This window comes from Oryctolagus cuniculus, chromosome 8, assembly GCF_051225735.1.
Source record: "Oryctolagus cuniculus isolate XC-2025 breed Fujian yellow rabbit chromosome 8, ASM5122573v1, whole genome shotgun sequence".
NCBI classification, from domain to species: domain Eukaryota; kingdom Metazoa; phylum Chordata; class Mammalia; order Lagomorpha; family Leporidae; genus Oryctolagus; species Oryctolagus cuniculus.
In genome coordinates this window covers 137903656-137922780 of record NC_142874.1, presented here as the reverse complement: position 1 = coordinate 137922780, position 19125 = coordinate 137903656, and the positions used below count along the sequence as shown (strand labels likewise).

Here is a 19125-nt window from a genome sequence, read left to right as displayed (position 1 = left end):
ACACCAACGCCGCATCCCTTATGGGCGCAGGTTCGAGTCCTGGGTGCTCCACTTCTGATCTAGCTCCCTGCTAATGCGCCGTGGAAAGCAGCATATGGTCCGAGTGCTTGGGCCCCTGCCCACCATGTGGGAGACCTGGATGGACTTCCAGGCTCCTGGCTTTAGCTTGGCCCAGCCCTGACTGTTGCAACCATTTGGGGAGTACACCCGTATCTTTAATATGGTATTTTTTTTTAAAGATTTATTTGTTTGTTTGAAAGTCAGAGTTACACAGAGAGAAGAGAGGCAGACAGAGGGAGAGGTAGGTCTTCCTTTGATGGTTCACACCCCAATTGCCTGCAACAGCTGGAGCTGCGCTGATCTGAAGCCAGGAGCCAGGAGCTTCCTCTGAGTCTCCCATGTGGGTGCAGGGGCCTAAGCACTTGGGCCATCTTCCACTGCTTTCCCAGGCCACAGCAGAGAGCTGGATTGGAAGTGGAGCAGCCGGATCTCAAACTGGCGCCCATGTGGGATGCCGGCGCTTCAGGCCAGGGCGTTAACCCACTGCGCCACAGCACCAGCCCCTAATATGATATTATGCTCAATACATTTTGCCACAGTAAAAAAGCCTCAATCAATATTACGTGAATATGAAAAATCCATGGCCGCTGACATATCTCTAGGTGTTGACAGATTTGGTGTTTAAGACAGGCAACTGACTTAACCATCCTCTCCTAATTCATACTCCGTCTTGTGGTCTCATAGCCACGGTTCATTTAACATCCTTGTCCCCAAAGACATCCAGCATTTGTAAGCACTGGTTTGAGATGGAGCGCTCCATCAGCTGTGAGTCAGGGGCCTGAGTCTCTCTTCACCTGCCTGGGCCCCTTCAGCAGTGACGTGGCTGCGTCAGCGCTGTCACCTGTCGCTGCGATGCAGTATGTGAGCCTTGCGGCTGCTCGTCTACCTGGAGACACGGAGCGCCCTGCAAGCCCCCCACGGCTGTCATGGAGGAACGCGGGCGTGTGCGGAGGGAGGGCAGCGCCGGCGTGGAACGGCAGCTCAGGATGGTCAGTCCTGTTCACTGCCTTCTAAGTTGACCTCGAAAGATTCCTGAAGACAAAAGGACTGGCGGTGGCACCTGCTACTGATTTCTACACTGAAATTGAGGATTTCCGAGTGTGAGCAGATAGGCAGTGTTACCTGTTATGGGTCAACCTCCAGCCTGGATCTGACCTCACTTACCAAATGATGTAGCCCGGAACCTGGGGGACGATGTAACGGGAACAGGGCAGAAGAGGCGTTCGGTGGGAAAATGCCTGAGTTTGGTTTTATGTGTCTTGAGATAGGCGAGACGATGAATGGCCGAGCAGCAGACCCACTGTGTGTGGCCGGGGTGTGGTGGGAGAAGAAGCAGTCGCACTGGAGTTAGGCGTGGAAGGTGATTGTTGGAGTCAGAAGTGCAGGCTCAGGCTAAAGATACCCCTGCACACCGGGGAGCAGAACATTGATACCAGAAGCTGGTGTCTGCGCCACCGGACCACTCTGGATGATTTGAATCCGGACCTCTGTCTGCCGGTATCAGTAATACCAGCACAGCAAAGCCAGGACAGGAATGTGGAAGAGAGAGCCACCTGCCCTGGCCCAAGTGCAAAGGCGGCGATTTTACAGCCGCTGTTAAGTCGTGGCTGTCTTCCCTGGGCTCCTGGAAACCCACAGGCTCGCACGGGGCAGTGAGTCCATCTCCCGCCTTGCAGCAGAGGCTGAAGCTCCCAGCCCCACCCTCTGGGTTCAGGCAAACAAACGGGAGTGGGGAGAGGAGGGCGTGGCCTGGAGAATGAAGACAATTCAGCTAAGGGTCAACCTGTGCCAAACCGCCCTGCCACCTCCCAGTCACCCAGCAGCTGGGTAAGGACAGCGATCTGTGGCCTCTGAGTGGAGCGTGGCCTCAATTTCAACTCCAGCCCTGCTGCAGACTAGAACTGAGTCTAGAATTTGTCTCCCGTTCCCCGGTAGAGAAAGGAAGTGGCCGCCCTCTCCATTGCGCCTGGAGCCGGCGCTGGGAACCCTGATTACCAAAGGCCGCTCTGAACACAGACCGCGGCAATTCTTGGTAAATGGAATTATCTCCAGGAAAGCGCTCGTGCACGTCACTAGAACCAATTGCCATCTCGTCCGCTATTTCTTCTTGGAGCCTTCAAGTGAGACAAGAGCCAAACATAATAAGAGAAAGGTAGAAATGCTTTGGGTCATGGTGAAGAGCGAGTTAAGTAGAACAATGGCGATACCCACAAGTAGGTTCTGTGACATGCGAATCATGTGGCCGAAACGTGATGAATACTAAGTTATTCAATTCCACTTGGGGCTGTGATGACGTAACTTGTAGGAAACCAGCAAGAACAAGCAGAATTGAGAGCAAACATCGCAACAAAGGCATCTGCCACTGCTGCTGAGGCACCGGACCCAAGCAATGCCACCGTGAAGACCAGGGGATCTGATTGAGTTGAGCCCGGCTTTCTGCTTCCCTCCTGTGGGCCTCCATGGACTCTCACTGCTTCTCTCCTGTGGCCATCTGTGGACTCTCGGTGCAGGGCAAGAGACCAAAAAGCCAGAGCGAGGCTGCGAGAGGAAGAGAAGAGAGCAGAGCTCTAAGAAGTCTCGTGGGGCTGAGAACACAAAGATTGGAGTTTGAGGGCGCCAGGTTTGCGGAATTCAGATCCCCAGCAGAAGAGAATCCTGGAGGGACGGCCCAGACCTGGGCAGTACTTGTTGATAATGCCGCACAGGCGGGCGTGACGGTGTTTGGCAGCCAGTGGCGCCAGAAAGAAAAAGATTAGGGCTCAGGACTGTCAAGAAGAGAGACCTTAAGAAAAAATGCAGGCACTCAGGAGTCTAGCAGGAGGATGCTCTCAGGCCGGGACAAAGCAGAGGTGTTCCAAACCTTTCGAGGAACGCTGACCAGCCTTGAGTCAGCTGTGGGATCCGAGTCAGGGGACTTGCTCCTTTGCTGTTTATTGCCTGCAAGAAGACCAGGGTGTCTTCCCTGGAAGGAGACAACTTAACCTCTAGAATTTTCCTTACAGGATGGATGAAATTCAATTTAAAAAAATTCACCAGACATCTAAGAAATAGACAAGCAGGAAAATAAGATGATACAAACAGACCCAAAGATGACCAAGATTTTGGGGCTTCAGGTAGAGACGTGTAAATAGTTAGGATTTTAAAATAAAAACTAGTTAACAAGATGGAGAATCTCATTAAAGGAATAGAATCTGTTAAAAGAATTAAAAGGAAATTTTAGAACCAAAAAAATACTTCTGAAATTAGGGACTCAACTGATGGTTTTAAAAGCAGATTGAACATAGTTAAAGAGAGAATTAGTGAACTGGGTTGTAGGTCCATAGGAAGATTCAGACTGTGCCATATTAAGAAAAAAAACAGTAGAGACAGAAAAGAGAATAAAAGACACATGGCTCATGTTAAATGGCATACGCTGGAAAATAAGAGAGGAATTAGAGGATAAATGCATGGAAATAACATTGAAGACATCAAGCCATAGGTTTCAGAAGCACTGTGTATCCTAAGCAGAACAAATTAAAAGAAGTTCACAGCTAGCCAGACCAGAGTAAAATTGCTGAGAAAGACAAAGAGATAAGTTTTTTATTTTCCCAATGTTTATTTTTTTATTTATTTGAAAGGCTGAGAGACAGACAGACAGACGTATCTTCCATCTGTTGGCTCATTCACCAAATGCCTGCAGCTGCTAGGGTTGGGCCTAACTGAAGCCAGGAGCCTGGAACTCCATCCATGTCTCCCATGTGGGTTGCAGGGACCCAAGCACTTGAACCACCATCTGTTACCTCTGAGGGTGCGTTGGCAGGAAGCTGGATCAACAGAGGAGTAGTAGCAGCAATGGGACTCAAACTGGCCCTGTAATATGGGATTTAGGCTTCACAAGTTGGGGGGTCAACCTGCTGTGCCACAGAGCCCACCCCAAGATAATTTTTTATTTTTTTTTATTTTTTTTGTATTTTTTTATCTTTTATTTAATGAATATAAATTTCCAAAGTACGACTCATGGGTTACAATGGCTTCCCCCCCCATACCGTCCCTCCCACCCACAACCCTCCCCTTTCCCACTCCCTCTCCCCTTCCATTCACATCAAGATTCATTTTCGATTAAGATAATTTTTTAAATCATTTGTAAATAAAAGGTCATGTGTCTTTTCAAAGCAGCAATTCAAGGATGTCTACAAAAGTTCTACAGATAACCTCATATTTCCTGGTAAATATTTTATAGGTAATCATGTATTTCTTGGTAAGTTTGAGAATATCACAAAGCCCTCCAACAGGACTTCTATTCAGTTTTGTATGAATATTTCAGCTAAATGAGTATTGGAGGGCAGATACAGGCTTGAGAAAGATGAAATAAAATGGTCTTTTGTTGCAGACAACCTGACTGAATACATAGAAAATCCAAAAGATCAGCAATATTATTATAAATAATGAACTTAATAAAATCTCTGAGTCTAAGATCCATATACAAAGATCAGTCACTTCTGTAGTTTACCAATGAAAAAGTTAAAAATTAAAATTTTAACATATACCCTTTACAAAAAACCAGAAATGCCAAATATACAGGAATAAATCTATAATCATAAACTATGTACAAGGTCTCTCTACAGAAAACTGCAAAGCACTGTTAAGAGAAATCAGGGGCCAGCATTTTGGTACAGCAGGTTATATCACCACCTGTGACACCAGCATCCCATATGAATACTGTTCAAGTCCCAGCTGCTCCACTTCCAGTCCAGCTCCCTGCTAATCACCTGGGAAGGCAGCAGAAGATGGCCCAAGTGCTTGGGCCCCTGCCACCCATGTGGGAGACCTGGACAGAGTTTCATGCTCCTGGCTTTGGCCTAGCCCAGCCCCAGCCAACGCGGCCATTTGTGGAGGAACAAGTGGATGGAAGATCGATCTCTCTCTCTCTCTCTCTCTAACTCTGCCTTTCCAATAAGCAAACAAAATATTTTTTAAAAGGGAAATTAAAGATGATCTAAGTACATGAAGAGATATCCCATGTTCATGGATTAAGAGATTCAGTATTATAAACACTTCACCCAAAATTTATCTATAGATTCATTACCATCACAGCAGCAACCTCAGAACTGTGTTAGTGAGTGTGAACGTTTACACAGAAAAGCAAAGAGACAAAGATAGCCATCTTGACTTAAAAAAAAAAAAAAGTTGGAAAACACACTACCAGATATCAAGGGCCATTTAAAAGCCATGGTAATTAAAATAGTTTTGGGTTACTGCTGTTTCAACAGGTAAGTAGACCAGTGGAACAGAGGCCAAGAAGAGAGTCACATATAGACTTCATTTATGGCAAGATTCTGTTTTTTGGGGCTTTTTGTTTTCTTTAGTTATTTATTTGAAAGGCAGAGTGTGCAACAGAGAGAGAAATCCTACATCCACTGGTTACTCCCCCAAATGGCCACAATAGCCAGGTCTGGACCAGGCTGAAGCCAGGAACCTGGAAATCCATCCAGGTCTCCCACATGGGTAGCAAGGGGCCCAAACACTGGGGTCATCTTCCATTGCCCTCCCAGCATTAGCAGGATTGGAAACAGAGAAGCTGGACTCGAGCCGGAACCCTGATAATGGGATTCTGGTGTTGCAAGCAGTAGCTTAACACGGTGCCATAATGTCAGCCCCAACTTACTGTCTTTGAGACTTAGTTTCCTTGTCTGTAAAATAGACAAAGTGCCTACCACATAAGATTTCAATATTACATGTAAAAAGGATTTGTATAGGGGCCTATGCTGTAGCATAGTGGGTGAATCCATTGCCTGTGACACCAGCATCCCATATGGGTGCCAGTTTGAGTCCTGGCTGCTCCACTTCCCATCTAGCTCCCTGCTTATATGTCCAGGAAAGCATCGGAGGATGGTCTAAGTGCCCCTACCATCCATGTAGGACCCCTGGAGGAAGCTCCTGGCTTCTGGCTTCAGCTTCTGGATCCAGCTCTGGCCTTTGTGGCCATTTGGGGAGTCACCTAGTGGATGGAAGGTCTCTCTTCCTCTCTCGGTCTCTCCTTCCCTCCTTCCCTCCCTCCCTCTCTCTCTAAATCTGCCTTCTAAATAAATAAATCTTGAAAAAAAGGATTCCTGTAGTATATGAAAAAGAATAGCACATATTACAGAATATAGCAAGTGCCCAATAAAATTTAACTAGAATCAATATTACCACTGTGACTACCGCTATTATTGTAATTATTATTTCTGTTGTATTATTATTACTGGTTTTTTTCAATATGATCATCTGGAAGTAGGGGAGGGGTAGATATCAAATCCCAGTCAGTACTAAGGAATATTTAGGGGCAAAAAAAATAGGAAATCCGTGTAATTTTCTCATAATACAGACTTTTTATGACCTCTTTGAAGTACCCTGGTGTGTGGTGTCCTGCGTTATGTAGCTGAAGTCTTACCCATCTTGGTATTCCGTGCCTTCCACTCCCCCGTATTCCAGCCAGCATCTGCACCCCGTCTCCCTCCCCGTACCCTTTGATACTCCCCAGTGACAATGTTCTAGGGCCATCTGTCACTTTCAAACACAATAATGGCTGGCAGGGGCTTGTGTTCTGTAGACCTGGGTTCAGCCTCTTGCTGTCCGCCTTTAATTGGGTGCCTGGAGATCAGGCTCTTCCCAGCTGAGGCTCAACTCCAATCAGATGGTGGAGGTGAGCATTACAGGAGGTGAGGGGAGCAGAGCTGTCTGCACAGGGCACTCACCACAGCAGGGGCGGTGAGGGGCGTGACCACAGCCAGAAGTCCCCACCAAGTCCTTTGTCTCTAGACCTCGTGGCTTTTTACCCTGTTGCCTGTTGTTTCCTAATCAGGTGGCCTTGTTTGATAATAAGGCTTCTCAGCTACTAGACCCACTGCGTTCTGTGACTGGGCCAAGGGACACCGCAGGAAGTACCTCTCCCTCCCGCACTTGGTCACTGGGGAGATCTCGTGGGCCCTGTCTGGGAAGAAGTGCTGTACTCTCAGGTCTCCCCGTGCCGCCCCTGCAGCCTGGCCTCCCTGCCTGCGCTACCCCTGCCTGGGTGAGCGAGACAAGCTGGGAGCTGGAGGTGCAGTGCCTGCTGCGGACAGACACTGTGGGGCCCTTTTGTCTGCACAGCTGCTTGGCCGACCCCCGCAGAGAGGCCCCCCGGGGCTGGGCGTGTGGGCGGAGTCTGTGCTGCAGACTGCATTGCCAGAAGAAATTCGGTCCTCCTCGTACAATGAAGCTCGTGATTTGCATTCCAGGTCCTTCAAGTGTCCCATGGGAAGCCGGGCGTTTTCCCATGACAGTATTTTTATCCCTGATGGGGGAGCAGAAAGTGAGCAGACAGTTCAAGCAATGTCACAGGACAGCATCCTGGGCAAAATCCAGACTCTTCAGGTAAGGCAGCCGGGGGTCAGCGCCCGCTGTGGAGGGAAAGGGGGCGCTCTGGCTGGAAGCTCCAGGGGCCACTCCTGGTGGGGGCGTTTGCTTTCTAAACCAGGCTCAGGTGTCTGGAGGGCCCCCTGCCCCTGTGAGCCCACCACAGCACCTGCACAACACACCCGCTCCCTTTTGCTCAAATCCATCCCCGTGTTCAGAGCACAAAGAACAAGCACCTGTGTTCAGAGGACAAAGAACAAGCACCCGGAGAAGCTAGTGGGCTTGGACGGGAGCGAGAGCGCCTGGTCCTTAGGCGTTGCTGTGACCCCGGCTGCCTGTCCACTGACAGTGCCCGGCACACTCTCCTGGCCGCCAGCCCTCCTGGCACAGGGAGTGGCAGGCTCTGTCTGTGTGCTGGCTCCGGGGCCGCCTTGTGGCCCGGGGAGCAGCACAGCCCGCTCTCACCTCCCTGCGGTCCACACTGCAGAGTGAGGCAGGTTTCCTACTACAACGGACCTGTCCTTCGTCATGCTTAGATACGAGCCTGATAGAAGAATTCTTCACCGAAGGCCGCAGACATGGCTGGGACTCGGGGAAGCGTGTCTGACTCTAGGTTTGCCCAGCGGCTTGGTCGAGTCCCCTGGGCGCAGAGAAAGCTGTGAGCAAGCACTCCCCAGAGACAGGGTGCTGGGAGGCGACAGGGACCTCGGGCAGAGGGCTCGGCCTGGCCGATTAACCCTGCAGCGGTGACTGAGTGAGCAAGAACAAAGCGACAGCAGCCCTGGGCGGGTACTGAGAACACGGAAGCCTTATCCTCAAAAGAAAACTCTTTCTTGAGATGTTCTTATCACCACACACGAGCTAGGTACAAAGGAGCTTCAAAAAACTCCTGAAAATGCGCATTGTGAAAACACTGTCGATTTCAAAAAACGCGCACCGATATAAACCGACCTCCGAGTGCCATTTTCCCCTGAACTTCTCCAAGTCCCCTCCTGCTCTCTGAGCCCTGTGTGGTCTGCGTTCCCCCGTGCCCAGCCAGCTGCAGCCGGTGGCAGCCGGGGAAGCGGCCAACGCCTGGGAACCACACCTGCACCTGCCTGTGGCCGCCTGCCCCCAAAGCCATCATCCTGCCCTTGGGTCAGCCCTGGCACAGCCCTAAGTGCCCATATTTCCTCACTGGGTGCCAGCCTGGGTCTGCCTGGCCGTGGTGGTATACTTTCTGGCAAAAGCGAGCTGGGGAAGAGGAGGGGACAGGGATGGCCACAGAGACCCCTGGCCTGTCCCCTACCTCCCTTCCCTCTCTTTTGAGGCCTTGCAGCTCCGCACCTCCTCTCTCCACGAGGAATGACTGACGGAGTTCTAAAATTCAGTGAGGGTCCACTCTCGTAAGTGCTATCTGCTGCTTACGCCACGTGCCATTCCAGAAAGTGGATTCAGGGTTCTAAAAAAATAAATAAATCTGCAGTACTGGAAGTATAGAAACGCAGTACAACTACCAGACTGCCTGTTGCTGCTGTGAGCAGGAAGGCATGGTTTTTAAGAATCTGACCTTAAAGTTAATAAAATGTGTCGTGACCAGCAGCCCCGAAGCACAGGAGGGCGGAGGGCGGCGCAGGAGTGAGGCGCGCGCTCTCCGTTTGACGTCTGCTCACGCCAGGTCGGCCTGAGCTGGCTTGGGCTGCGTGGGCTTGCCGGCTTCCTTTCAGCCCTCTAGGTCAGGTTTTTGAGGAGGTTAAATGGGGAGCATCAGCCGAGAAAATGTGGTTTTGGAGTGACGGAAGCTACTAGAACTGTCTCACCCCCACAAGCCTGTGCTTTGTTTTCCAGTCGACTAAGCAGTATGCTCCTGGTAAGTCGTAGACGCGGGAGTGACTTGACACGTGCATGAGTGCTTTGCATTTCTCCATGACAACGTGATGCCTGGACGGATGCTGAGCGAGCAGCGGAGCCCCCCCCCCCAGGACGGCAGCATGGAGGAGGGGGCGTGTCCGAGGCATGGAGGAGGGGGTGTGTCCGAGGCATGCATGGTTTCATGCGGGAACTGTCTTTGTGTCCGTGTGTATGTTTATTTCTTAAAAAGAGAGAAGGAATGGAAAACACCTATTTCAGAGCAAATGCCCCATCCTGGCAAGCTGGCTGGCCACCATAATTTAGACATTCTCTCAAAATGTGAGTTCTAGCAGAATGCCACTTTTTTAAAAAAGGGAAAAAAAAAAAGCCAGTTTTCTCTGTGGCTCAAGAGACTTGGGAGGCCTTGGAAGGCCACGCAGGTTGTTGGTGGGGACTGCATTTGAAAGGCAGCTCTTTGGTGTCCACACCTCCCTGCCACACCGGCCCCCCTGGCACCTCCACACTGAGCACAGAATGCCTGAGCCCACCCTCCCGTGGGTGATGTCATCCACCACTTGTCAAAACGCCTGCGAGCCTTTTAAGGGCAAAAGTAGGCTCTGTTCTGAGTATACAAGTGACGCATGTGTTCCGTGGGAACATGCTTTAGTACAAGGGACACTCGCAGGAGACAAGCGACAGCAGTGCACGTGCACACGTCGGTCACTTTGTCACCAGCGTAAAACTCCATTCAAATGAGGGAGGGACCTCAGATACAACACGTGTGTCGCGGGACAGGCGCCAGCCCCCGTGTGTGGCCTTGGGTCACCTGACCGCCCCACATGCACTTCCCTGCCTGAGAAATAAAGGGTGCATCAACGGGCAGTCTGGACCCCTCCGCGGCTCTTACCCCCTACAGCCGTGTGAGGTCACCGTTCCTCTGCCATGGCTCCCAGTGGCCCCATCAGCTTTGCACTTGGTTGCACTTGGGCCACAACAACCTTGACCGAACCGGCAGCCTCCCAGAAGCACAGGTGAGGGAGTGGCTGTGTTTGTGTGAGATCGGAGCAGGCATGAGGTGCGTCTCAAGTGCTGACGAACGCAGGGCAGCCACAGTGTGAAGGCTGCCGCTCACTGCTGGGGTCGCCCACACCTTGGTCAGGAGATGCTCTGTCTGTTGGGGGATGCTTTGATGTAGGCCGGGCCCCATCCTCTGTGGCTTAGATCTCCTGGATTCAGAGTGCCAGAGCCTAGTCACCTGACAGAGCTGTCGGGGACACAGAGTTAAACACCTGCTGGGAGCCACTGGTTCCTTGAGCAGATGGCTCTACATCCGCACGCGCTTTCTTGTCTTTTCTGTTTTGAATTTGTGTTAACTTTGGACGTATCCGTGGTTTGCTCAGGAAGACAGCAGCATCATTTTCCTCTGCTTTGCTCTCACAGACGTGGTCTGAAGAATGGGAAAAAATGTGAGGAAGCCTAGAGCCTGGCAGAGAGCGAGCCGCAGCCCACGATGCACTTGGCATTGGCCGCCCTGGGAGCACCCTCATCCCCAGGGGTGTGTGCTCCTGGGACACGGCTCCCCGCATTCCAGATGACAGCACAGCGGCCCACTCAGAATGAATAAAATATCATTCCCGTTAGCTCACATTCCAGTCCCAACAGTGACTCCATTCATGGGCTCCAGCAAACTGACTCCCTGTCTAGGCACAGGTTTCCACGCTCCTCTGGGGATGACTGCAGTGTGGACAAAGCAAGAGCCCATGGGTAACAAAGAAAAACCCAAGGCAGAGAGAGTGGCCGCTTACTTATCTGAAAACCCTTGGGCCATTTCATTTTAGTTGCCCTGTTACAGCTCCTGTTGTACCGTGCAGGAACCGCGGGCGGAATTCAAGTAACCCAAAAGCCACATTTATCCACAGATTTGATCTGCATGAATCCTGCGATTGTAAACAGGTTTCAGCAGTAGCCTCTTTTTTTTTTTTTTTTTTTTTAAGATTTGTTTATTTATTTGAAAGGTAGAGTTACAGAGAGGCAGAGAGAAATATGGCTTCCATCTGCTGGTTCACTCCCCATATGGCTGCAAAGTCCAGAGCTGAGCAAATCTGAAGCCAGGAGCTTCTTCTGGGTCTCCCATGTGGGAGCAGGGGCCCAAGGACTTGGGCCATCTTCCACTGCTTTCCCAGGCCACAGCAGAGAGTCGGATCAGGAGTGGAGCAGCTGGGACTCGAACCAGCGCCCATATAGGATGCTGGTACCGCAGGTGGAGGCTTTGGCCCACTGCGCCACAGTGCCGGCCCCATCAGCAGCCTTTTAATTGTGGATAAATTACACAAATGTCACAACAACAGGGTCCTTTGCATCTGTTGAAGGAAGCATTGCGAGGAGGAGCGATGGGGAGAGCGTGCAGGCGTGACAGCTAGGTCTTGTCCGTGGGTCCTGGAGGATCAGGCACTGTGGCCTTGAACCCAAGCCCCGCCCAGGCCGTGGTCCCCATCTCACGCCAGAGAGCTGCAGGGCGTGCCTGTGAAGACCACCTCTGTCTGGACACGAGCCCGTGGCCACCTCCTGGCCAGGGCTGCCGTCCACCTGCGCCTCTCACATCCTCCTCCTGGCTCCCCAGCCCTAATTTGCATTTATTTTCCCTGGGGTGTCAGTGCAGGGGAGGGGGGCTCCCATCTGCTTCTTTACTAGGATGCACATTCTTATTCTAAAAGGTGCCCGCATGATGAGCAGATGTGTGGCACAGGCCACCCCTGACAGCATCCCTCCGTCCCCCCGCCCCCCGTCCCTTCGGCCCACCCCACGCTGCCGCAGCTGCGCAAGACCGAGACCCACGGCGCTCTGCGCGCTTTCTCCCCCACGCCCTTATTCTTCCACTCCCCGCTTCATTTCTTCACGTGACTCTGCTCCCCAGCCTTGTTCCACATGCCAGGTTTTTCCTGGACTTCTTCCAGTTGTTCTTTTCTTTCCTTTGCCCTTGACAGCCACAACGGTCATCCCCTCTGTATTTCCGTGTAGATTTCTCTGAGGCATTGGGGTGGACACCATCAGCATTCTAAAAGTGCCCAAACCAAGTAAAACATCAGCAGATTCATTCTTTTCTGTGACGGTGGCACACGGCCAAGTCAGATGGCGTCAGTGTTCAGCCACTTCTCCTGGGGAGTGCGTGAGACTTCCCTTCCGTTACAGACCCAGGAAGGGCAGCTGCACAGGCCCACTCGCAGGGAAGAGTAAGCTCGGATTTCTGCCGCACGTACGGTGACTGCAGATAGCGATGATTCATGGAGTATCTCAGAGCAGCTAGAAGAGCGCATTCTAAATGTTCCCAGCGCACAGCCGTGTCGTGCGTCTGTGCCGGACACGGTCCCCCTGGTCTGATTGACACCCGGTGTGTGCAGGTGTGGGATGAGCGCCCAGCGCCTGTGAACAACTACAATGCATCGCTTAGAGAACACCATGAGTCAGCCATTGGTGGCACCGGTCACAGCACACTCTGCCACCCCGGGCTCAGCCCGAGGGGACTGAGGGCCCCGGCTGGGCCTGGTGGCAGAGTGAGGCCTGGAACTCCACGTGCTCGTCTAACCCCATGGCCTGTTCTTCCCATGCCTGCTTCCTGGTTTGCTTGGGGGAGGGCCTAACCGCCGCTGCCCGCTGGCCCCGTTGGCAGGGGACCTGCGCTCTCAGCTCCCTTCTCCCCGCACCTCCTCAGGCTGCTGCTCCGTCCCTCGCTGGCTGAGCTGGGCTTCTGATGTGTGCTCCTTCCCTGTGGGCCAGGGGCCAGGCCCAGGCTGACACCAGGGGCCCTGGCCTCGCTGCGCCTGCCCTGGCATGCGGGGCTCCCAGGCTCGGGCTCCTTCCTGCTAGTCTCTGCAAGGCCGCTGCCCACTGTGCAAGGCTGAGGGGCGGTGGCAGGTGTGTGTGATGCCACTGACTTGAGAGAGAGAGGCGGCACCCGCTTCTGCCAGGAACCGTCACGCGTACCCCGTGCAGCCTCGTCTCTTTTTGTCCCATTCCTGCAAGAAGGAAGGAGGACTTCGCACCCATGAGCGCTGGTGCATGGCCGTGAGGCACCCCTGCCTCCGACGCCTGGGGGTCCCGCTGGGCCTCTGTGTTTGCAAAGTGAGGGGCTTAGCGGAGGTGACTGCCGAGGAGCTGGGCAGCTCTGTGGACTACCGGTGACAGACAGGAGTCGGTGTGCTCACCGGGACCACGGAACCCACGCACCCAGCTCCAGAGTAGTGCCCTCAGTGGGGGGCTCTCCCACTGCCCAGAGAACGCAGGGCAGCAGCTGGACAGTTGTCCTGTTCTAACCTGGCCTGCCTCTGACCGCCAGCGCTGTTTATCTTCCCGAATCCTCCCTTGGCATCCGCTTAGTTCCCACCCTCCAGGAACCAGTCCCACCGCGGCCCCTTTCCCCACTGGCCCCCTCTGTCCGTCCCCTGGTCCCAGTCAGAAGCCGAGCCCGTTCCTGTCCCTTACGCGATTCCGGCATTGGCCATGGAGACTTGCTGGCCCTCGGTTCTTCACCTTGGCAGTGACTCCCTCGGTCCCACACCGAGTGCCAATGAGGAAGGTGCTAGAAGTCTATGTCGGGGTCCCTCGGGGCATTTACCCAAGGGACTTGGCTCCTGCCGTTCATGCCGCTGCTCCCTACACAATTTCTTGGTCCTCGAGAAGACTTTATAGAAGCGTACAGGCTAATCAAACAAGTTTGTCCTAACACATATCCTGACCTCTGGCTCAGAAATCTGGTCCCTGTGCCCCCGGGAAGTGTGGGCATCTCTGGGTGGCAGAGCTCATGGTTTGAAGGCAGGAACGAAACAGGAAAGAGATGAGCTCCTCACGGGACTGCACCCTGGTTGCCGGGCCATGCCCGGAGAACGCCTCGGTGCCCTGCTGGGAGCCCGGCTGTGGGTGCCGGGCCCGCTTCACTGCTTCAGGACGTCTTGTCTTTTCCCTCCAGCAACAGCTGGGCAAGAATATCAAGTTCGGGCAGCGGCCAGCCAATGCCCTGCCCGTGAGGAAGGCAGACGGTGGAGAGGCCAGCCTTGAAGAGGGTCCCCTCCTGCCCAGGCCCATGGAAACTCAGACTCCGCGGGACGTCGTCCTCTCTGACACTGAGAACAAGGTGAGCCTTCCCCAGAGAGGGAGTGACTGCTAACCAGCCAGGGCAAGCCGCTGCGCGGCCGCGGGGCGTCTGACAACCCAGGGACTGCAGTGGGGGCTACGGAGAGTATTTCTGATGAGTAGCCTAAGGCCAGAGAGCCCCTCCTGGGGCCGGGAGGAGGCAGAGGGCACAGGCCCTTTGCACATGCTGTTCCCAGCGTCTCCCACACACCCGTCGAGTCCCCCGTGGTGCCCGCCTCTGGGGAAGCCTCACCTGGCACACGCCAAGCAGTATTCTCTGCTCTGTGCTTCTCCGCCTCTCTGCACACCCTGGCCCAGACTCAAAGGTGGCCACACTGCAGGAGGGGCTACCGTGGGCTGGTGGTCACCTAATGAGGGAGGAGCTGCCCACAGCAAGTCCCCAGCAGACTCACTGGCAGTCTAGGAAAAGGCTGGCTGCCTCCAACACAAACCCAGGCACGAGGAAGCAAGTGAGGAGGTGGGGGCGAGGAGCCAGCGCAGGGGCCTGTCCGCAAGGCAGGCCCGCATGGCCGGGCCCTGGCGGGGGACAGCGGGTGGGCAGAGCCAGGGGCTGGGGCCGGATGGGGGACTGGGAAAGGGGAATTCTGTTCTGAAGGAGCAGGGCCGCAGCGGGTCTGGCTTGTGTGTCCTCAAGATCTGAGCGTGGCGTGGAGAAGGGACCCCGGCAGGGCCAGCGGTGCGCCAGCCCGGGTCGTAGGAGCGGCTGCCCACGTCGACGTCAGCCCTGGCGTTCCCGGGGCCCACCCCGACGACCCTGCAGAATCTTCCCGTTTTCTCCTCCTCGATGCCCTGGCCTTTCACCTTCCCAGCCGGGCCGTGCGGGGCTGGTGGGCAGCGGAAGGGCCTGAGCCTGGAGCCCTGTGGCTCGGCTCTGTCCCAGGCGTGCTGCACCCCCGGGTCCCTGGGGCAGTGGAGAGGGCCCAGGCAGGTGGAGGTGGGGGCAGCGCCTGTGCCCCGGGGTTGGGGGGGAGCAGTGTCCCCACGTTTCAGTTGAGTGCCCTCGTTATCCTTGCAGGCCGGCCACACGCCAGGTTCTCCGGGTGCTGTGAACCCGCCAGGAGGGGGAAGCGACATGGAGGAGAAGGTAATCGGAGCAGAACTCTCTTTCTTAAACTTCCATTTTAACTTAAAAAAAAAAAAAAAAAAAAAAAAAAAAAAGCCGGTGCGTCATTTCCTGTTCATAAATGCTGTCTATACACAGTTAAAGGCATTACCTTAAATTCTTTGGCTGTGTGACAGCGCAGCCGCCAGACCTGAGCCCTGCTCTGAGAGAGCCACACTCCCAGCATGCCCCGGGGAGCTCGCAGACGTCGAGTCTCTGCTAATCTCTGAACAGGTATTCCAGAACGCCGGACCTCGCCCAAATCTGTAGCCACTTAATGTACATTTAGACATTTAAAAAAGGAGCCCTTGGCACTGTAGCGTTTCCCTTATGTATTTTTTTTTGTTTACTTTCCTGTGTCCCTTTTAAACGTGAGGCTTTACCTGCAGGAGTCTTGGGGACCTGTGTCCCGCCTGTGTAGGAGTCACCTGCACTGGGGGCGGGCCCTCTCCCGAGGTCTGGCAGCTGGGACAGTGACAGGGCTCGAGCTGGTGGCAGCCAGGGGCATGAGACACAGAGCATGGCCCTTAACCTCGGCGTCAGGGGCGTACCCACGTCTTCACTCTCTCCTGTTCCTCACACACCTCCTAGGGGTGGAAACAAATGTTTCATTCATTGCTCTTAAGCAGTAGCTCAGATTGGGCACCTACGAAGCCAACCATAAATAACACAAAAGCTAGAAAGAGGCTGGAAGTTTTTTTCCCATTTCCCTCCGTTCTTTGCCTTAAATGAATACATACCGAGCATCCGTTGTGCTCTCGGACCAGGCGTGGCCCTTCATCTTTTGTGCACAGATAGAAGGTGATTGCAGGCGGCATGCCTACAGCTGAACCTCATGGGCTGCACACTTGCAGCGGGAACGCGCTCAGACATGAGCCCTGGCTGCAGCGAATGCCCTCCTGTCTGCCAGGAGCTGTGGGCACAGGCAGCTGGGTCTGTGAGCGCCCCCTGCTGCACACCCGTTGCACTGTGTGGCCAGGAGCCCTTTCCTCCCCGGTGGCCTGTCAATTCCTGTAGTTCCAGACCGGGCTGCCCACCTCTGAGTCAGTGTGGCCTCTGGGTCCTCTGACTTCTGCATACCCCGGTCTCGCTGACAACCTGAGCCGGGCAGGGGGTTCGCCTCTGCTCTGCGCCGCAGGCTGGCCCACGGTGCTTCCTTTGGGAATCGCATGCCACCCATCTTTTCCCCACTGTCCTTCCTTTTCTTTTAAGATTTATTTATTTTAGAGATAGAGTTACAGAGAAGGAGAGACAGAGAAATCTTCCACCCACTGGTTCACTCTCCAGATGGCCGCAACAGCCTGCGCTTACCCCAGGCCAGGAGCCAGGAGCTTCTTCCGGGTCTCCCATGTGGGTGCAGGGGCCCAGGCACTTGGGCCATGTTCTAGTCATTTTTCAGGCCATAGCAGAGAGCTGGATTGGAAGAGGAGCATCCAGGACATGAACTGGTGCCCATATGGGATGCCGGCGCTGCAGGCAGAGGCTTGGCCAACTACACCACAGCTCTGGCCCCGTGCCCTTTCATTTTATGAAGGGCAGAGGTGGCATGGGGTTGCTGGGAGTTCTTTCACCCACTGTTCACTTCTCAAACACCTGAAACACCTGAGGCCAGGCCAGGCCAAAGCCAGAAGCTCGGGACTCCATTCAGGTTTCCCACATGGGCGGCAGGAACCCAAATACTTGGGCCACCATCTGCTGCCTTCCCAGGCACATTACAGGAAGCAGGATTAAAGCAGAGTAACTGGGACTCGAACCAGCTGTGATATGAGAAGCAGGCATCAAAAGTGGCGGCCTTGCCGGCGCCGCGGCTCACTAGGCTAATCCTCCGCCTAGTGGCGCCGGCACACCGGGTTCTAGTCCCGGTTGGGGCACCGGATTCTGTCCCGGTTGCCCCTCTTCCAGGCCAGCTCTCTGCTGTGGCCAGGGAGTGCAGTGGAGGGTGGCCCAGGTGCTTGGGCCCTGCACCCCATGGGAGACCAGGAGAAGCACCTGGCTCCTGCCATCGGATCAGCGCGGTGCGCCGGCCGCAGCGCTCCGGCCGCGGCGGCCATTGGAGGGTGAACCAACGGCAAAGGAAGACCTTTCTCTCTGTCTCTCTCTCTCTCACTGTCCACTCTGCCTGTCAAAAAAAAAAAAAAAAAAAAAAAGTGGTGGCTTAACCCATCGAGCCATAATGACCACATCTCCACACCTTAAAAAAAAATGTTGGAAAGGCAGAGAGAGAGAGAAGAGAGAGAGATCTTCCCTCTGTTGGCTCATTCCCCAGATGGCCCAGGCAGGCCTGGGCAAGGCCAGACTTGACTGGTGCTCTAGTATGGGATGCCGGCATCACCGGCAGCTGTTGAACCCCTGTGCCACAAGGCCAGCCCCTCACCAGAGCGCCTCCTTTCGGCTTCTTGGAGCGCTCGGGACTCCATGGCTTTGGAGCGATCGTGCGAGACGTTTTTGCTGACAAGACATTCCATGTCCTAGGCGCAGATGTTACAGTCATCCCTCAGAGTCCAGGGACCCCAGAGCCCCAAATGCCTCCAGGTCCCTCACATGAAACAGCATGGCATTTTCCTAGAACCTCTGCACGTCCCCCTGTACGCCCGAGGTCACCTCTGGAGGACCTGCAATACTTAGTACAATGTGACTATTTTTAAACAGTTGTTAGACTGTCCTTTCAGGCAGTTGTATAAGAAAAAGCCTGTCCACGTTCAGTGGAGATGCATTTTTTTTCCAGATAACTTTGATGTAGAATTGCTTGAATCTGCACATGCAGATGGCTCCGTGATGTGCTTAATGAGATTTGCAGCTTGTGCATCAAGGAGTGTGAGAGAGAGAGGAACCAGACACCTTTCCTGCCTGGGGGGCCGAGGCACACGCGCACAGGCTCTGGCAGCAGACACGACCTGGCCCAGGGTTCAGCAGACTCATCATCTCAGGCTCTGTGACCACGAGGCCTCTGTGGTGCGGCTGCTTTGCTTAGAGCACCACAGAGAGAGGACGTGGCTGGCTGCCTCTAAGGCCGTCCCCCAAAGCAGGCTGTGGGCAGGCTGCATTTACTCTATCCCCGAGTTATTCAGTGGAGGGAATTAGGCCAGGAAAGGTTAGGTGCCCACAATTAGTCCACACCCTGCCTTCCGATTCCAAACCCAGTGCTCGGCCACCGGACAGGTGCGCCACTCCCTGGGCCCGGCTGCCGCAGCAGGTGCACGCTCACGCTGGGGCTGCCGCGCTGGGGCTCCCTGCCGTTGTCTGTGGGTCCAGACTGACTCGGCCTTCATGTGCCCTACAGGTGGCTCCGGTGAAACCGTCCCGGCCAAAAAGGCACTTCTCTTCAGCCGGCACCATCGAAAGTGTCAACCTCGATGCCATCCCCCTGGCCATCGCCCGCCTGGACAACAGCGCTGCCAAGCACAAACTGGCCGTGAAGCCGAAAAACCAGAGAGTGTCCAAGAAGCACAGGCGGCTGGCGCAGGTACGCGGAGGCGCCCGAGCTCGCTGGGCACCAGCTCTTCGAGCTGCCTGGGGCCAGGGTGGCGTGGTACAGGGATCTAGGGCCTTCCCCACTGGGCACGTAGCGAGTGGCAGTGTGCAAGGACACGCCGGCCCGTTCTCTTTCTGCCCCCTTTCTCGGGCTGGGGGAC

The 19125-nt window shown here is 54.4% G+C and overlaps 1 protein-coding gene across 6 annotated transcripts in view; it reads left to right on the top strand.

Annotated features, from left to right (window-relative positions):
* The window catches only part of CRACD (capping protein inhibiting regulator of actin dynamics), a 43363-nt gene that overhangs the window by 10384 nt on the left and 13854 nt on the right, over positions 1-19125 (top strand). For 2 of the 6 annotated variants that reach the window (XM_089302730.1, XM_089302726.1), the window contains exons 2-5: positions 7296-7431; positions 14207-14371; positions 15407-15475; positions 18774-18956. In XM_089302730.1, the coding sequence (XP_089158856.1) occupies positions 7312-7431; positions 14207-14371; positions 15407-15475; positions 18774-18956 (537 nt within the window). In that variant the 5' untranslated portion in view covers positions 7296-7311. Of the gene's footprint in view, positions 1-6924; positions 7091-7295; positions 7432-9240; positions 9263-14206; positions 14372-15406; positions 15476-18773; positions 18957-19125 lie in introns of those variants that run through there. The other 4 variants (XM_089302728.1, XM_051820253.3, XM_089302727.1 and 1 more) reach the window with 4 other exon arrangements.